This window comes from Myotis nattereri, assembly GCF_964212035.1.
Source record: "Myotis nattereri genome assembly, chromosome: 9".
NCBI lineage: Eukaryota > Metazoa > Chordata > Mammalia > Chiroptera > Vespertilionidae > Myotis > Myotis nattereri.
This window is the reverse complement of record NC_138084.1, coordinates 67,204,021-67,221,802: the sequence shown is the minus strand read 5'-3', so window position 1 is coordinate 67,221,802 and position 17,782 is coordinate 67,204,021. Positions and strand designations below refer to the sequence as shown.

General features: G+C 42.3%; 1 protein-coding gene across 2 annotated transcripts; it reads left to right on the top strand.

The window, feature by feature from the left end:
• The first annotated feature begins 1,046 nt into the window (after window positions 1-1,046).
• MMP1 (matrix metallopeptidase 1) lies at window positions 1,047-9,167 on the top strand. Of its 2 annotated transcripts, none has more exons than XM_081098757.1 (10): window positions 1,047-1,233; window positions 1,655-1,899; window positions 1,993-2,141; window positions 2,374-2,499; window positions 3,263-3,418; window positions 3,561-3,678; window positions 6,244-6,377; window positions 7,334-7,496; window positions 8,277-8,380; window positions 8,584-9,167. In XM_081098757.1, the coding sequence occupies exons 1-10, from the start codon at window positions 1,129-1,131 to the stop codon at window positions 8,691-8,693; spliced, it is 1,410 nt and encodes a 469-aa protein (XP_080954883.1). In that variant the 5' UTR covers window positions 1,047-1,128; the 3' UTR covers window positions 8,694-9,167. The 2 variants fall into 2 exon arrangements, with proteins under 2 accessions (XP_080954883.1, XP_080954884.1); XM_081098758.1 differs by having other exon boundaries at window positions 1,066-1,500.
• The last annotated feature ends 8,615 nt before the right edge of the window (window positions 9,168-17,782 follow it).

Below are 17,782 nucleotides of genomic sequence, written 5' to 3'. Positions count from 1 at the left end.
GTAGGAGGATTTATGAACGTCAGGACCAGCTCCAAAGCTTCTCCTATCCCAGCCCTTTTTGGTAAAACTAATCTGTGCAACTGTATACAGACTTCCATTAAAGCCATCTTAGGTTGTCCCATAAATGTCTGTTTATGAATTAGCCTCTCCCATAATAGTTGGTGCACAGAAGATGCTAAGTAAGATCATTTGAATGAATGAATAAATATATGAATGGATGCAGACATGTAAGAATAAATAATTGCTGCCTTGCCCCAAGGAGCAAAGATGTATTCACATCCAGGGGAACAAGGATGATTAAAAGTAAGACCCCAGACTCACACTTGATCTTTTGCCAGCCCCTGCCCGACCTGGTACATTCTAACAGGTTTCAGAGAAGGATCTTACTTTTCCCATGATGCCGATGGGCAGGGTCTATCTACACAGCGCAGAGAGTTCTCATAGGTCACCTGTGAACGAAGGTCGTCTCAGCCAAGGTTCTCAAATCCTGGGCCTGAATGAAAATTAAGGGAAACAATGGTGCTATGCAAAGACTGTAGTAGGCAGCTTAGCAGGGAACCCCCCTGAACCCAGGAAAACCACCCCAAGGTGAATGCCAGTGGAGCTAAACAAACTTCAGTCACTACAGGTGCTGAATAGGCATAGAACCTGTGATGTCAGCAGTCCTGCCCTCTGCCCTGGAAGCAAGGTGTGTGTACAACCTGGATCACTTTACAACAAGCAGAATCAAGACCTGTTTTTAAGAGGTCATGGAATACTCTGTGATCCGCGTCCTGTTTAACAAGGCCTTTCTCAAACAGAATAGAAACAAACGAAAGAAAGCAACTGTTTACGTGGTTTAGTGTGTCTCCTTCACATGCGCCCTGTTTGATATTAATCATAAGATTGCAACACCAAGCGAACCCAAATAATCTACTTGGAGTCATCATTTCTGATGATTGCTCAGGAGATTCACTGGTACTAGTAAATCAAGAGGATGTTATGAAACGTGAGTCAGACCACTTCCGGCTTTCTGGAAGAGCAAGGGCTCGCTCTATAAAAAGGGAACTTCCTAGCTGAGATATTGGAGCAGCAGGCAGGTGGGGAGCCATCAGATTTCTTTAGCTGAGAAGGAAGACAGACGTCAGCATGCTGAGCCTTCCCCTGCTGCTGCTGCTGCTCTGGGGCGTGGGGTCTCATGGCTTCCCAGCAGCGCCTTTAAAAATGCAAGAGGATGCTGAGCAGACGGTCCAGGTAACTGCTGAATTTCAATGCCAGAAATGGAAAAGCCTCTATTTGCATTTTTCCACAGTATAACAGAGTAGTAGTAGTTAGTAGTAGTAGTTATTTAAGGGTGGATTTTCTACAAAGAGACATTATTGTTAGAAAGCTCACTCTCCCCCAAAATGTATGTATGCATGCATAGACGCTCCCTTTTTAGCTGGAGGTGAAAGGAAACCAAAGGAACGGTATGCAAATTTGGCTCTACAGATTGTATTTCTGACTTCATAGTAACTGATGGTAAGGAGATTTACCTCTGAATTACAGTTCCCAGCAGTGATAAAAATAATAAGGATCATGAAATCTAAACACAGTTTTTCAAAGTAGTTCTCTGTCTTACCATCAATCTTGAGAAAGATTTCCTGTCCAGTGTTACAATACTATCTTTCCCCAGCAATACTTGGAGAAGTTCTATGACCTGAAGAGTGATGGGGAACAAATTGGAAGGAACAGAAAGAGCAGCCTCATGGTTGACAAACTGAAGAAAATGCAGGAATTCTTTGGGCTGAAAGTGACTGGGAAGCCAGATGCTGAGACCCTGGAGGTGATGAAGCAGGCCAGATGTGGGGTGCCAGACGTGGCTCCGTTTGTCCTCACTGAGGGAAACCCTCGGTGGGAGCACACAAACCTGACCTATAGGTAAGGAGGCTGAACAGCAGACGGAGAGTGCTACCTCCCATCACAGCTGTAAGAAGTGAGGTCTTATATGTCTCTATTCCACTTCATTTTTAGGATTGAAAATTACACACCAGATTTGTCAAGAGCAGATGTGGACCATGCCATTCAGAAAGCCTTTCAACTCTGGAGTGCTGTCACACCCCTAACTTTCTCCAAGGTCTCTGAGGGCCAAGCAGACATACTGATATCCTTCGTCAGGGGAGGTAAGCTCTTCTTGTAGCATGAATGTATTCTCACCTTAACTTCACCTGGCCCCTAAATCTCTTCAGCTTCACAGCTAGAGTTTCTTGTTTAAGAGGAGTGTTGATTTTATGGGCTTAAGGGAGGAAATTATATCCCATTGGATAGAAATCTGTTGGCCTCATGGCAAAGCAAAAGCTTCTCTCCCGTGCTACCCTAAGAACCAAGGGGGACACTTGTTGAATTCTCTTGCAGATCATGGTGACAACTCTCGCTTTGATGGGCCTGGAGGAATCCTTGCTCATGCTTTTCAGCCAGGCCCACGTATTGGAGGGGATGTTCATTTTGATGAGGATGAAACATGGACCAAAGATTTCAGAGGTAAGTCAACTAATCTTGCCTTTCTCAATTTTCCCCACCCCTTTGTGATGCATGTAATAATTGGTTGGTTTAACTGAAAGAACGCATTAATGGAAGCATGTATTTTCTACTACCATTAAGAAAAGTCATGATACATTTAGAAAAGGGTAAGAAAATAATATTTCTGTTAGTAACAGCATTTTATTGGCTACAGAGAGGCCACACTAAAATCTCTATTAAGAAAATGTTGAGAATCCTAATGGTTTACCTATAGGCGTCTCCAAAAAAAATTTTCTTTTACTAGCAGACACACCAAAATTTAATAGTGGCTGTAAGATTATATGGAATAAGGGAGGAGAGGCTTATGTGTTTTTCAACATGGAGGATGTGTCAGTTTTGTAAATAGGAAAAAACAATTTCCAACATGGAGGATGTGTCAGTTTTATAAATAGGAAAAAACAATTTGTGTTCATAGAAATCTATTGCTTCTCTGTGAAATATGTGTTATCTAATCATTGGTGAGACTGATGAGTCTGTGCTAGACCCTCAGTCGACTGAGTTTGCCTCTTTATTATATCAGGGTAATCATAGACGTCAGGCTTTAACCAAGCTCTCTACTCTTAACTAACGCACAACTTTCACCTTAGGAAAAAGTATATCTATTTAAAGCTATGAAGAAAATAAGAGCATTAGTTCTTGTAGAGTTGTAAATTACTGCTTCATTAAATATCTAAACACTGAAAACATTTCAAGTAATTGCAAATGGGTTTACTGGCCCTTTTAGATTACAACTTGTATCATGTCGCTGCTCATGAACTGGGCCACTCTCTTGGACTCTCTCATTCTACTGATATCGGGGCTTTGATGTTCCCCAGCTACTCCTTCAGCGGTGATCTTCAACTCTCTCAGGATGACATCGATGGTATCCAGACCATATATGGTGAGTACAAAGAAAACCATCACAGACAAGGGGCCATTAGATACAGCCATGAGATACGGTGTCTTTTAAGAAGCTGCCTTTCATTGTTTATGTCCTTTTCACAAGCCAGGCAGCACTAACTTCAGATCTGTTTTTTCTTTAGGACGCTCTGAAAATCCCAACCAGCCAATGGGCCCCCAAACCCCGAAAGTGTGTGATAGTAAACTAACCTTTGATGCTATCACTACGATTCGAGGAGAAGTGATGTTTCTCAAAGACAGGTAAGACATCAGTTCTTCTTGTTTGGTGTTTGTAATAATAACAACATTCACTACTACGGATCCATATGGGCTGCTACTATGCCTCACACATTGCTTATCTTACATTTGTTTACATACACAATTATGTGATAGCACTTGTTTGCATCGGGCAAACCTAATTAATTTATAACAACTTCGTTTTCCCTCATGTATTCTGCCATTTGACTATCAGAAAAAAAACCAAACACCAAAACACTGCAGCAGAAAGTCAGTAAGTATAATCCCGTTTTACAGATCAGTAAAATAAGGCATAGAGAAGGAAAGAGATCCCTTGAGGATACAAAGTTGGTCTTCTGACACCTTCTCCAGGGCTCTTATCACTTATGACATTCTTTATGATAATAGTGAGTTATTAAGAGAAATCAGTTATTTTCATGGCACCATCATGCTGGTCCCCTTTAAGTATCTCCCCTTCCATTCTGGAAAAGATAATCCTCCCAAAGCCTGTGGTGGTGACAGGTCTCTGTTGCCTCCAGCGGCCCAGAGCGGGGCAGGAGCCATGGCGGGAGAATCCCATGGGTTCAGAAGGCCCCTCTCCTGGGTAGATGTGAGCAAACACAATGTGCTTCCCTCCTCAGAGGAGGATCCTCGGTCTCCCTGTGCAGCATGTGGCCTCAGGGAGGCTGGGGAACCCTCAGACATGAAGAACAGGCCTGCCCTGCACACTGTACTGATTCCTAAAAGACCAGGCATCATCCCTAGATACCCTTTTTCTGAATGATGCAGTCCACAGCACATAGAAAGTAGGGGTGCTCAGAAAGGCTCTAATCTCCTCAGCCACTCTTTCTGGAGTGTTGTTGGTGCGGTTCTAATACATCGTGGTCATATCTACCCCACAATGCAAAGCATGGACTGCTAATGCTTTTTATCCCCTTCTGGACTAGTTTTGAGTGTAAAAGATAAGGCTGGATGTAAGCCACTGGGTGCAGCTCAGTGCTGGGGGTGCTCAGGAAATACATGGTGCTTAAGGAAAGCTCTCGGTAGAGCAGAACACCTATCCAAGCAAGTATATGAAGAATTACTCCAAGGAGTAGGACCAAGTCTAGGATTTGAAGGCACTAAAGGGACCCTGAGATCATGAAAACATCACCAAATGAAGACATGGAAGACCAGAAACAGTGAGAGTAACTGACTTCCAAGGTCTCACAGAGGCTGAGGTAGGACTGAGGCAGGACTGGATCTAGAGGTTGACTTCTGACGGCCACTGTCACAGTCCTTCCTTGGCCTCGAATGTGGAAATGCTTCTGACGGGCCAGTGACAGTATATGTGTTGCTGTTTCCCCAGTCACTGTGGACTGTTGAATCAGCATTGCAAACCACCAATCAAAGCAAGACAAAGGGAGGGCTGCCAGACCTTAAAATGAACCTTTGTCTCGCCAGTTGCCCAGCCTTAGATAGCTCCCTTCGCCGCCCTGGCCTTCATTTCTCACCTGTAAAAGGGGAGGAATGCTTTCCTGAAGGGTTTGTGTGAGATAGGGCATGATGTAGGGAAGGCCCCGTGTGTTGAAAGTGCACACTAGTGTAGGGTGTTAGTGCTGTATTCCAGCCAGCGGTGTGCTGCAGCAGAATCCTAAGGGCTCGCCAAAGCCGAGTTTTAAATTTTGAGAATTTTGCAAGCTGGTTTTTAAACACAAACATTCTTAAGAGTTAAGTTAGCTCTGGCCGGGGTGGCTAAGTTGGTTGGGCATCATCCCATGCACCAAGAGGTTTCCAGTTTGATTCCTTGTCAGGGCACATGCCTAGGTCATGGGCTCTATCCCTGATGGGGGGCATGCAGGAAGCAGATGATCAATGTTTTGCTCTCACATAGATGTTTCTCTCCTTCTCCCTCTCCCTCTCCTTTCCTCTCTCTCTAAAAATGAATTTAAAAAATTTAAATTACATCAATTTATAATTATATTTAACCAAAGGTAATAAAAAATAATTCAAACTTACCTCTTTGGCTCTGGCCAGATGGCTCAGTTGCTTGGAGCATCACCCCATACACCAAAAAGTTGTGGGTTCAAATCCCAGTCAGGGCACATACCTAGGTTGCAGGTTTGATCCCTGGTAGAGGCGCATATGGGGAGGCAACCCATTGATGTTTCTCTCTCACTTGATGTTTCTCTCTCTCTCTCTCTCTCTCTCTCTCTCTCTCTCTCTCTCTCTCTCCCTCTCTCTAAAATCAATAAACATATACTCAGGAAAGGATTAAAAAGAACAACTCACCTTTTTGTAATTATTTTGCCTCATTTTACTCTTTATTTATATTCTTGTGGTTGTTTATACCTAATGTATTTGTGTGGCAGAAATACCAGACAGTGGTGTGACACCGCAAATCTCTTCAAATCTGCCATTGCGGGAATATTTCCAACCTGGGAATAAGCAAATGCTACAAACCAGGACTCCGCTCCACCCTCATCTTGGAGAGCCAGATGTTAAACATTCACCAGCACACCAGTAGGCCAGCAGTAATAAGGAGCTGGATATCAGCCATAACTTGCTATAGATTAGATAAAAAACCCTTTTCTTTTTTTTCCAAACCAGGTTCTACATACGCACAAGTTATTACTACCCGGAACCGGAGCTCAATTTCATCACTACCTTCTGGCCAAATCTGCCAAATGGACTTCAAGCTGCTTATGAGTTAGCAGATAGAGATGAAGTCCGGTTTTTCAAAGGTAATGCTTCCAATGATTGTATGAATTAATTTCTCATTGGCTGAGATAGAAGCGAATACTACCTCCTTTCTCTCCAAGGAATTTTAAAAATATAAATCTCACCAAATCAATTAAGGGAGTCCATCACCTTAATTAAGAATTGCACAGTGCATTTCTGAGTCATTTTAAATCAAAAGCATATGATTGGAGATATACATGTTCTGGCCTATTTATGACGCTAGACTTAGGAAATTGTGTTCTATGAATACTAGTTATGTATTTTAAACCCTCTCTACATTCTTGGGGCTGCTGAGAAATGAAATACAGAGACTTGGATCAATGCTGTAGAGGGGACTCAACAGAAGCATTTGACTTGTGTAATGTCCTAGAGCTATTTTTATATAAATGACTCTTCTCAGAGGGGGTGGGCTCCTAGGCAGCAGATAGGGATGCTGCATGCAGCCTTGCTGTCAAGGGGTGACCCTCAGGCCAACACCATTGACATCGCCTGGAGAGTTTGCTAGAAATACAGAATCTCACTCAGCTGAGTGCCCTCGAGGTTCATTCATGTTGTCAGGTCTCACCAGACCTCCTTCAATTTTAACGGGCTTCCCAGGCAATTTGCATGTACGTTCAAGCAGGAGAGGTCCTGAAATTCCATAAATTGACTATCTCTGAGGTGGCCTCATGAACTCTTTAGTCATGTCCATGCCTGGCTCCGGATAGAAGTCTCCAACCCCATAAACCAGCCATTCTCGAAGATGCTGCATATTAGAATCATCAAGAACACTTTTTAAAATATATTGATTTAATTTATCTGTGGTTGGATACCAGCATCTGTATTTTTAACGATCTCCCTAGTTAATTCTGATGTGTAGCCAGGACACTGCTCTAGTCTGTGAAACTAACTTAGGTAGAAATCTGCTCACTGCCTACTGGTGCTCAGGGTGTTTTAACCGCTGTGTCTTGATTGGCAGGCAACAAGTTCTGGGCAGTTCAGGGGCAGCAAATGCTGCCCGGATACCCCAAGGACATCCACCGTTCCTTTGGCTTCCCTAGAAGTGTGAAGAACATCGATGCTGCTGTTTTTGAGGAAGAAACTGGGAAAACATACTTCTTTGTTGCTGACAAGATCTGGAGGTAAAGAAAAAGTTAGGGCACCAGATTTCTCTACATAGAAGGAAAGTTCTAAATGGAACCACTCACAAATGATTCTCATATTGCCTTGGCTAGCTGCCTTTTCTATGAATGGCTGTAGCCAGTTAAGCATCCAAGTCTCTTGATCAATAATCATCATGCAATAGCTGTCCCAGGAATCCAGCGGTCAGTTGGAGATGAATTTTAAAAAGAAGAAGTAAGAGAGAGAGAGAGAGAGAGAGAGAGAGAGAGAGAGAGAGAGAGAGAGAGAGAGAGAGCTACTTCAGCCAAAAGAGACTTATCTTTAGTTACATTATACCTTACTAAGACACAGTGTGGCATCACCTGGAAAATTAGATTTAGATGCTGGATTTAGAAGGATCTTATAAATCTTCTAGTCTCCCCAACATCCTACCTCACCTCATCCCAACCCCACCCCCATTGTACACATGATCTATGGAATTAGTTCTTATGACATTCTTGTTGGTGAATACCCTATGCAGTGGTCAGCAAACTCATTAGTCAACAGAGCCAAATATCAACAGTACAACGATTGAAATTTCTTTTGAGAGCCAAATTTTTTAAACTAAAACTATATAGGTAGGCACATTGTTATTAACTTAATTAGGGTACTCCTAAGGCTTAGGAAGAGCCACACTCAAGGGGCCAAAGAGCCGCATGTGGCTCGCGAGCCGCAGTTTGCCGACCACGGCCCTATAGTGATTTTGAGAAGGCTGCTTGTTTAACAAATGGTTCTGACACATTTAATCATTTCTGGACCAGGTATGATGAATACCAACGATCCATGGATGCAGGTTATCCCAAACAGATAGCAGCTAACTTTCCTGGAATTGGCAACAAAGTCGATGCGGTTTTCCAGAAAAATGGTAAGTGAATATATACCTATTTCCTCTATTTTTTTTTTTTTTTGCCATAAAACAGCATCAGTATTATTATTTAGAACAGCAAATGCCAAAATAAATAAATAAATAAATTTGTTCTCACAAATGACTTGGGTTTCTTTAAGAATTCAAGTTAAACCTAGAAATGACTTGTGTAATGTAGTAAATATCTTTTGTTTTGTTTCTAGGATTTCTCTATTTCTTCCGTGGAACAAGGCAGTACAAATTTGATCCTAAAACAAAGAGAATTTTGACTCTCCAGAAAGCTAACAGCTGGTTCAACTGTAGACGAAATTGATTGACTGTTTCAACATTGAACAGAAAAATATATTTCAAGAGCCCAAGGAAGGAATTTTCCTGAAAAGCCATATATTTTTTAGAAATTCTGAGCTATTTAGTATAATTTTATTTACACCTCATTCTGCATGATTTAGAATGAAATACTTTATGTACTTTTATAACTTAGTTCTACAGATGAGTGCTAAGAAAAGTCAAGTTTCATAGCTTATCGATAAATATGGGCCAGTTTTGTAAAGACAGAAGCTCTTTTACAAAGTGTCAGACTCTACATTAAACCTGGGAGCAGCCACGGTGATGAATGTCTTCTCCCAAAAAAGAAAGAGGCAGAGATCCGAGTCTACACCAGAGAAAAAGCAGCTTGAGAAAAAGTGCGCAGCCACTACCTACTATCACCCTGAAATGCCAGGGACACCTTTTGTTACAGAAAATAAACTGTTTTATGTTTATAATAAAGCCATCTTTGTCTCTACTATTTTAAAAACTTTCTATTATGGTTAAGTTATAATACTTTTATTACTGATTATAATGCCCCACTCACAGAGCTAAATTTTCAAATTTGAAGTGGGAAGTAGACAACCATGTAAAATATTCATGTGGGAAATTTGGAAATACAAAAACTTCAAATATTTTTCATTCTTATGGAATTTAGATCATATAGAAGGGGAAGAAAGTCTATTTTCTATGTTCCATATTAGGGTTCTAAAATTAATTTTAGGTAAAAGCAGTAACAGCATGGTAGAGTTTTCTAAGGGTGCATTCTCCTCTCTTCTTCTAGGCACATGGGAGGGTCATGTTTTCCTACAGTCCAACTTCCTGATGTTGGTGTGGGGAGGGATGGGCAGTGGCATCTGACTAGTGCTGGCCAGTGGATTGTGCCTGGAAGTGATCAATATCACTTCCAGATGGAAACATTTGCTTTCTGGTGCAAATTTCTCCTGGGGTCTCCCTCCTCTTCTGTGCTGATTTTAGAAGCATGTCTTAGGAGAGTTTCCACAAGATGGAAGAAGCCTGAATTGCTGGGCCACTACTCCAGTTACCCCAAACTTTAGTCTTTTGTTGTGTTAAGCTACTAACTGTCAATGTAAGAAATGTCCAAACCTGTAAGAATTTTTATGAGTTTGAACCAAACTGATGACAATTGCCAGGAAGCAGTATCTCAACCAATGGAGAAAATGGTCCAGAGAAGGGCAGTTTTGCACCTTACTTTATACATTAGAATCAGAGGAGGAGGCATAAGGGGGTTGCATGAAATCCATTGATGATACCTTAGGAAGGCAGGAGAAAGCAAAGTGGGACACCTCAGGGATTGGGTAAAAAGTAAAGGAAATACACACCTACTTCTTTTACAATGGTGGGAATAGGATAGTTCGCAGTCAACAATTAATACAATAACAATGAGATTTGTGGTCTCTGCTCTGGTTCCGTGGTTGTGATTTGAGGGGTCCAGAAAAAAAGGAAATTACTTTGATATTCCAAACGTGTGTTAGCAGGTATTGTGCTAGGGGGAGGAAATGAAACATGAGAAACTTACTGAATGTGTTGAGGGGAGGGACTGCGGCCTGGAAAAGGTTACCGATTGTATTAGGGTCAGGAACCGTGGCAGAGAAAAATTGCTAGATTGTCTTAGAAAAACAATATGTTATGATATGCTCCAGCCAGGTGTGACTCCGTTTACCTCCCCTTTGTGCTTATGAACTTTCTGTGAACTTCTAAGGAACAGCTAATGAAATGCTTTGTATTTTTTTAACACTGTTTTGCTATAAAGGATCATACTGCACCCTTAATCTCTGCCACATGCTCCGAAGCTCCCAGAGGGGGAGATAGGTGCTGTGGTCAGCTGGCCAGCTTAATAAAGGCTCTTAAATTTAAATTCTGAGTCGGTGGTCTATCTCGCTGAGCCAACCCATAACAGTATGTTATCATAGATGTAAAAAAGACAACAGACAGTCTCAGTTAAGGTAAAGATTCACCTTTGTTAGGAAAAAATACCGACCTAGGACATGACTATCCACTAGGAACTGCTTTTAGTTAGAAAGTTGTAATTTAAGACTATCCTGTGTAGTTGGTTTAGGTCTCTGAGTTTGTAAGGTGCTACGCAGTCCTCCCCTGAGCTTGTCAGGTTTAGTATGTGGCCTTTTTGCATCCACATAAGATTTTAGATTTTGTTAAAGCTGCATAATCTAGTTTTTCTGGGCAAGTGCTGTCTAGTCTATCATGCCTAATTCGGGAGGGTGTTATATACGTAGAAGTCATGCAGGTAGCTTCCATCACCATGAATTTCGAGTTGCTCATGTAACCAGACAAGCAATGGGTCCGTGCTGCCTGTCACTACTTGAGCCAATTAAGCAGAGACAGGGTTGAATCATATATGAAGTCTTTATTCCAATACTGCCGGCAGTATGAGAAAGCAATAGGTCAGCCTCAAAAGTCTGCTCTGCACCCCACCATAAGCCAGCTGCTTATATTGGGTAGAAGGACAAAGATTACATGGGGAAATAGGCAAGAAGTATATGCCAAATGGACAATTTACAGGTAATGGGGGCTGGAGATTGGTAATGGCCTGTGGGTGGCCTTCAAAGGGCTAGTGATATACAAAGGCTGGGGGTCTTCAAAGGGCTGGCAGCTCTGGTTTCTGCAACAAGGTTGTTAATCTTTCCCTGATAATAGGAAGCTCCCTGATGGGGAGGATGGGCTGCATTTCCAGGTGAGCTCCCAACCAGGTTAGAATGTGCCTTCTTTAATCAGAACAAAACTCACGGTTAACAGAGCATGATTAATATTTCTTACAATTCTAGTTGGTCCCCAATATTCAATTTCTGCTCCTATTACAGTATTTGGCCAAATCTTTCTCTCTAGGATACATTTCTATATTGATGTATAACGTGAATGCAGAAAACTCACGTGTCATAAATATTTATATCAATGAGTTATCACAAAGTTAAAAATAAATAGAGCATTACCAACATCACAGCAGGCCCCTCTGGAGTCTCTCTCAGCAACGGTCAACTCTGTGTTAGCTCAGCTCACTAGAATCAGAGCCTGAAATGGGAATTTTTCATTGTGGTCACGAGGAGAAGTGCTCCCAGGAGAAGAGGAGTGGGGGAAACTTTTCAGAGCAGGAAAAAATGCTAAAGAATGGTAAAGTATGTGGCCTCAGGCAGAGATTGATCTGATCTCAGGAGCAAGGAGCACCCAGCAAAAACTGAATCACAATTAGTCTCACCTGAGGCAAAGGAATGAGCCTTTTGTGTCCCTGTGTCAATTAGTCATGAGTTGAGGTCTGGTTTCAATGGGAGGGGCATAGCTCCCAGGCAAGATAGCGCCTGTCTGACAAAGGCACAGGGAGCACTGGGAGCTGAAGCCACCAAGCCTCACAGTAGCCAGGAGGATGGCTGCCCTGGGGCTAAAGTTCTGGAAAACAGCACAGAGGCATCCACTCCATATGCTCTATTCCTCTAAGGCAGTGGTTCTCAACCTTCCTAACGCCCTGACCCTTTACTACAGTTCCTCATGTTGTGGTGACCCCCAACCATAAAATTATTTTCATTGATACTTCATAACTGTCATTTTGCTACTGTTATGAATCATAATGTAAATATCTGATATGCAGGGTGTATTTTCATTGTTACAAATTGAACATAATTAAAGCATAGTGATTAATCACAAAAAATATGTAATTATATATGTGTTTTCCGATGGTCTTAGGTAACCCCTGTGAAAGGGTCGTTCGACCCCCAAAGGGGTCGCGACCCACAGGTTGAGAACCGCTGCTCTAAGGTAACCACTTTTTGACGTTTGTCTTAAATCTGTCTATTCTTGAACTAAATTGAATCAAGTATATATTCTCTTTGATATGCCTTACTGCGCTCAGCATTATGCTTGTGCATTTCATCCCCTGGTGATGGGCTTTGGGTTGTCCCATTTGGCAACTTTTACAAATAATGCTGCACATCTGTAGGCATTTCTGTTGATTATGTTCCTAAGAGCGCAATTACTGAGTCACAGAGATTACCAGACACCCCTTCAGACTCTCCCTTGGCCTCATCTGTCTTATATCCCAACCACAGCAGTGGCGACTATTCTGTGAAGGTTCTAAACCCGCCTCTTAACTGACAGCTGTTCTCATTGGGCCTATGCAGCAGTGGGCTTCTTGCCCTCCCCACCCCCCCCCCCCCACCCCCAAATGCCTTTTCTGCCTCCTATGTGGGTGTTGCATCAAGCTCTGCCAGGGGACTCAGAGTTCCTGCACATGCAACCTAGAAGTGAAAAGAATAATCCTCTGTGGAGCAAATGTTTAACCACCTGAGAGTGAGGAGGAAACTGGTCTTGCAAGGCGTGTCAGGCCATAAAAACTGTGAACAATGCACTGCCCTGGGGTGGGGGTGGGGGGAAGGTCGTTAATCGCTGGCCCCAGGACAGATCATCAAATACAGCCTGGGGACCACCAACACCTGGAGGCCTTCCTGTAAGGCCAAGGAAAGGGGCGGAACCATATCTGCAAGACAAAGACCCCAGAAGGTTATAAAAAGTGAAGCCCTTTGCATGTTACTCACTCTGATTTGGAAATTATTCCCGGAGTCCACTAGTGTGAATAAACAGGGTCCCTCCCTTTCTCTAGGAAGTGTGCTTGGTATTTCTTTGGTCTTCTGTAACAAGAGGAATGAATAGATAAAGGCACCCAGCTTTCTTTCTTCAGAAGGATGTCCTCCAAAACATATTTCAAGTGGGTCTTCAGTCTCACACGGAGCAACTTATTTCTCATATCTCTGTCCAGCTGACAATTCATCTTTGTTTCTGTCTCTTTCATTTTCCCTGCTTTGCTCTCCCTGGCCCTCAATCCAGCCCTCTGGATCATATGTCTCAATAGGTACTTATGCTTACACTTAGGCTTTGCTTTCTAGGAATACCAGGTTAAGATAATGTGTGTTGAAAGTGGGGTAGTGATAACCCTTGGACGGCAGTGGCATCAGTGACTGAGAATTTCACCTGTCACTGATTGTGAAGAGATAAAGGTGGATGGTGAGGTGTTGAGTAATCAGGTGGTTGTGACACTTCAGTAGTAGGAGAGGAATGGTAATTATACACGTAAAGCTGGCTGGTTAACTGCTCTGGGAATTTGACAGAAGAAAGTAATAAGCTTAGGACAACCAAATACCTACTCCAGCTATACCATGAAGCTAACAGACATTAAAGGCAACGTTTAAGGAAATCCTGTATCTATTATAGATTGTGCTGAAAATCAGTCCCAGATTTAATTGCGTTGGACCCTTTCGAGCCTGAAAATCTTGAGCACCTACATTTCCCTGAAAACTCCATATGGGCAAAAGTAGTAGCTCCCTCAGCCTCCCTTGCATAGAGAATCAACAAATACCTTATATGAGTCAATACCTCACAAGATATTAACTCCTCAAAAATTGGTTCCCGTACCCATCATTATTTTCAGGAAAATAGCTAAGGTCAGGTCTCAGCACAGTTCAAATTCTAGCTATAACAGCAAATCACTTACAAACCAATTAGAGGATCTGGCCCTTAACCAGGAGAGCGTGTGTAGGAGTGTACCTTCGAGGTATTGAACTGGGATGGAGGAATACAAGGCTGGATAGGGAAGAATTTATGAACATGTTGCACTCATTCATGACTCCAGTTGACATTCTGGCAAGGAAACCAGGAGTTTGTCAGATACTCTGCTGACATGGATTCTCAAATCTTTGTTACAGTGTCTTATAGTATATGAGGTAAGGATGCCAAAACTTCTGTGGCATCATATTACAGAAGGAATCAAAGGGCATATGTAAATGAAAACCTTAGAATGGTTATATTACATGAGATTAGAGAACCCATCACTGGAATCCCCTGGGAAGGCCCAGGGGATACCCCCTTCACTAAGCCTGGAAAGAACACACTAGTGAAGAGACACACTGGTATCTCATTGACTCACCATAGTGGTGGCTCTCTGCTTTGTCAGTCTACTCTCTATGATACTAAGCAAATGACGTGGCCTTTCAATGACTCCTAGGAGTGTCATGAGGATGCACAAGGCTAAATCACCTAGCATAGAGCCTGCCATGGATAAACCATTGAATAAACAACAAGTGCCTTTTCCTCCCTACATCTTCCTAAGGCCAGAAGTTACAAGCTTCTTCCCACCAAATAGCCTACCATCCCAATGTGCCAACCCAACAAAGAAACCTAATTCAAATAGAAAATATGGTAGCATTATTTTATGTATCCAACTGTTATTCATGATAATGACTATGTTGCTATATTTTAATTATGTTAATTGCTTTCTAATATTTATAACAAGCACTGAAGCCACAATTCTGAGATACATCTAACCCTTACTTTGATACTTTGCTTCCTTCAGCAAATAATCTTTTTCATGGCAAGTACTGGTGACCTAAAATATTTAGTTAAATTACTCTGAGGGATATAAAATGGGTAAAAGTCCAGAAATAAGCTGTATTCTCATTCTGAAGCAGTCGAATTGGTATTAAAAGCATAGGAAATGAGGTGGACTTCTCAGTCTGTGACAGCAGAATGACCAAATCTGTAATAAAATCAGTATCCAAAGAAACAAGAAGTAGCAAAATATTGTCATTAGCGTCATGCCACAGCTGACTTAGGATTTTAGGAATATATATACATATACTCAGTGCACAGATTTGTGCATGGGTGGGGTCTGGCCGGCCTGTCCCAATGGGGGCCATTGGGGCCAGGCCAGCAGGGGGGAGGGAACATGGTAGGTTGGCTGGCCAGCTGTTATAGTAATCATTATGGTACTTAATATTAGGACCTTAGAATGTAAGACTTAAAGCATGTAACCCTGTGTGGACTGTTATAGTAATTAATGTTAGATATAGGAATACTGTATGAGACCCAAGAATGCACCCTTGTAACCCCCTAGTACTGGTAAACAACCTATCTGATGGAAATGCCCAAAGCCTGTACATACCCATAGATTAGCAGACCCCGAGTGGGTCCACATATGGCAGCCGCTGATAACACACACACCAACGATGACCATGCTTACAGAGGGGTATATAACCAGACAGTCTGATGGACCCAGCAGCATGTCGCTCTCCAGCGCATAGCTCTCCTGTTGCCAGAGTGTGAGGGCCTGTGTGTGCTCACCTCTTGGTTCCCAGCATGAAACTCTGCCCAATTAACTGTCCATCGATGAAAGAGCCAGCAGCCAACAGTGCCATCTACCCCTTTGTGTGTGTCAGCGAGAATCGCAGGGTGGATCCTTCCCAGCATCTGAGACTCATCAGGAACTGGTAAATAAACCCCCTGTGTGCTTGCATCTAACCTGTTTGTAATTTTTCCAGCTCGGCTCAGATCTTGGTGCTGTATCTGTGAAAGTGTCTGACCAGAAGGTATTGGCACAAGCCTCAAGCGGGTGGTCCAGACCACCTGTGCATGCCCCACTTAGGAGCAGCACCTATATGGGAACCTCCCGCACCTCAACATAGGTGACAGGCCTTAAATATATAAGAAATAGAAGTTATTTGGGACACCAGCCCTACACCTAATCAGGGTGGGGAAGGTCAATTGGGGGTGGGGCCAACTAGGGGGAGGGGCCACAGGGAGTTGGGGTAGTTCTGGTTGTTCCGGTCATTCTAGTCATTCCGTCATTCCAGTCGCTTGGTTTTTATATTTACATATACACATATATATTTTCATATACATATATAATCTTATATATGTTTCATATACATATATAATCATACACACACACACACACACACACACACAATTTTAGTATCAGAGGCTGTTAGTTGCTGAAAATTGACCAGTTTTTCTAAGAATTGGACCACCTTCCACCTTTAAGTGAGTAGTCTTAGTTACAGAATGTAAAGGATTGTAGACATATGTTCTATCTGAGCAACATCTGTGCAGCCCAGGCCAAAAGCCACAGGTTACAAAGGAGGTGGACATAGATAAAAAGAAAAGTCAAATCAGATATTTGGTGGGTGGGGGGGAACAGAGAGTAAGGAGGTAAGTTGAAGGCAAGTTCATGGGAAAGTTTTAAATATGAGTAAAACAACTGTCAAAACATGAGAGAAAGAAATTGGGGAAGAGCCAACGTTTAAGGCAAGAGGTTTTAGATAAACATAAGTTGTAATAATTAGGATTGTGAGTAATCTCTTATCAGGTTAGCTGGCTGACCTTTAACTTATTACTTAATTTTTCTGATCCTAATCTTTACCCTGTTGAGTTGTTCTAAAGATTGGAAATAACATATTTAGGGCCTGGCATACAGTAGCAGCTGTATACCTAGAAAGGTTTCACCTTGCTGTAAGAATAATGCTATACTTGCCTGACCACATACTAGTACATACTCCAGAATTTTAACAAGTAATGAATTTCTTAAAGACAAACATAGGTCCCTTCTCACCTCAAATCATTAATTTTTCCAGGTGTGATGGTTTAATATAGGATAAGCTTATACACCAACATGACTCCCATGAGACATGTACTTGGAGAATAGCCAATCATAATCACAGCTCTTAGTACATGAACTTTTATTGTATCCTAACCACATAATAAGATCCATCAACAGGATATGCCAACACCAATAAAATTATGACTCAAAGATGAGGCATCTCAGACCTTGCTAAGTGACTGAGAGCATTGCCACAGATGTTTCATGCCAACCAGCTTTGTCTAGTAAAGACACTGTAGTGAATAAGAGAAGACTTGTTCCCAGCATAACCCTGTGAATAAGGTTACATCCACCCCCCATTTTTATGGATGAAAAAACAATGGCTCACGGAAAATAGATACTTGCTCTAAGTCCAGGTCTGGTGGTCAATGCTACCACCCACCCATCCCTCTAATTTACAAACTGATGTCCATTTACACTGCATCATGCTGCAGGGCAAACTTCTCAGCTGCATTATGCCACAGGTTGACTAGGCTGGCTCAGTGCATAGCTTGGCTCTCCCAGAGCCTAGAAATCCCACCCTGTCCAGTCTACCTCAAGTAAGGTAGAAGTGGTGGGCTGTGCCCAGAGAATCCTTCCTGCACACTCATTAATTTAGTCTCCCATCACTTTAAAGTTATATAATTCAGATAGGGTAGAGT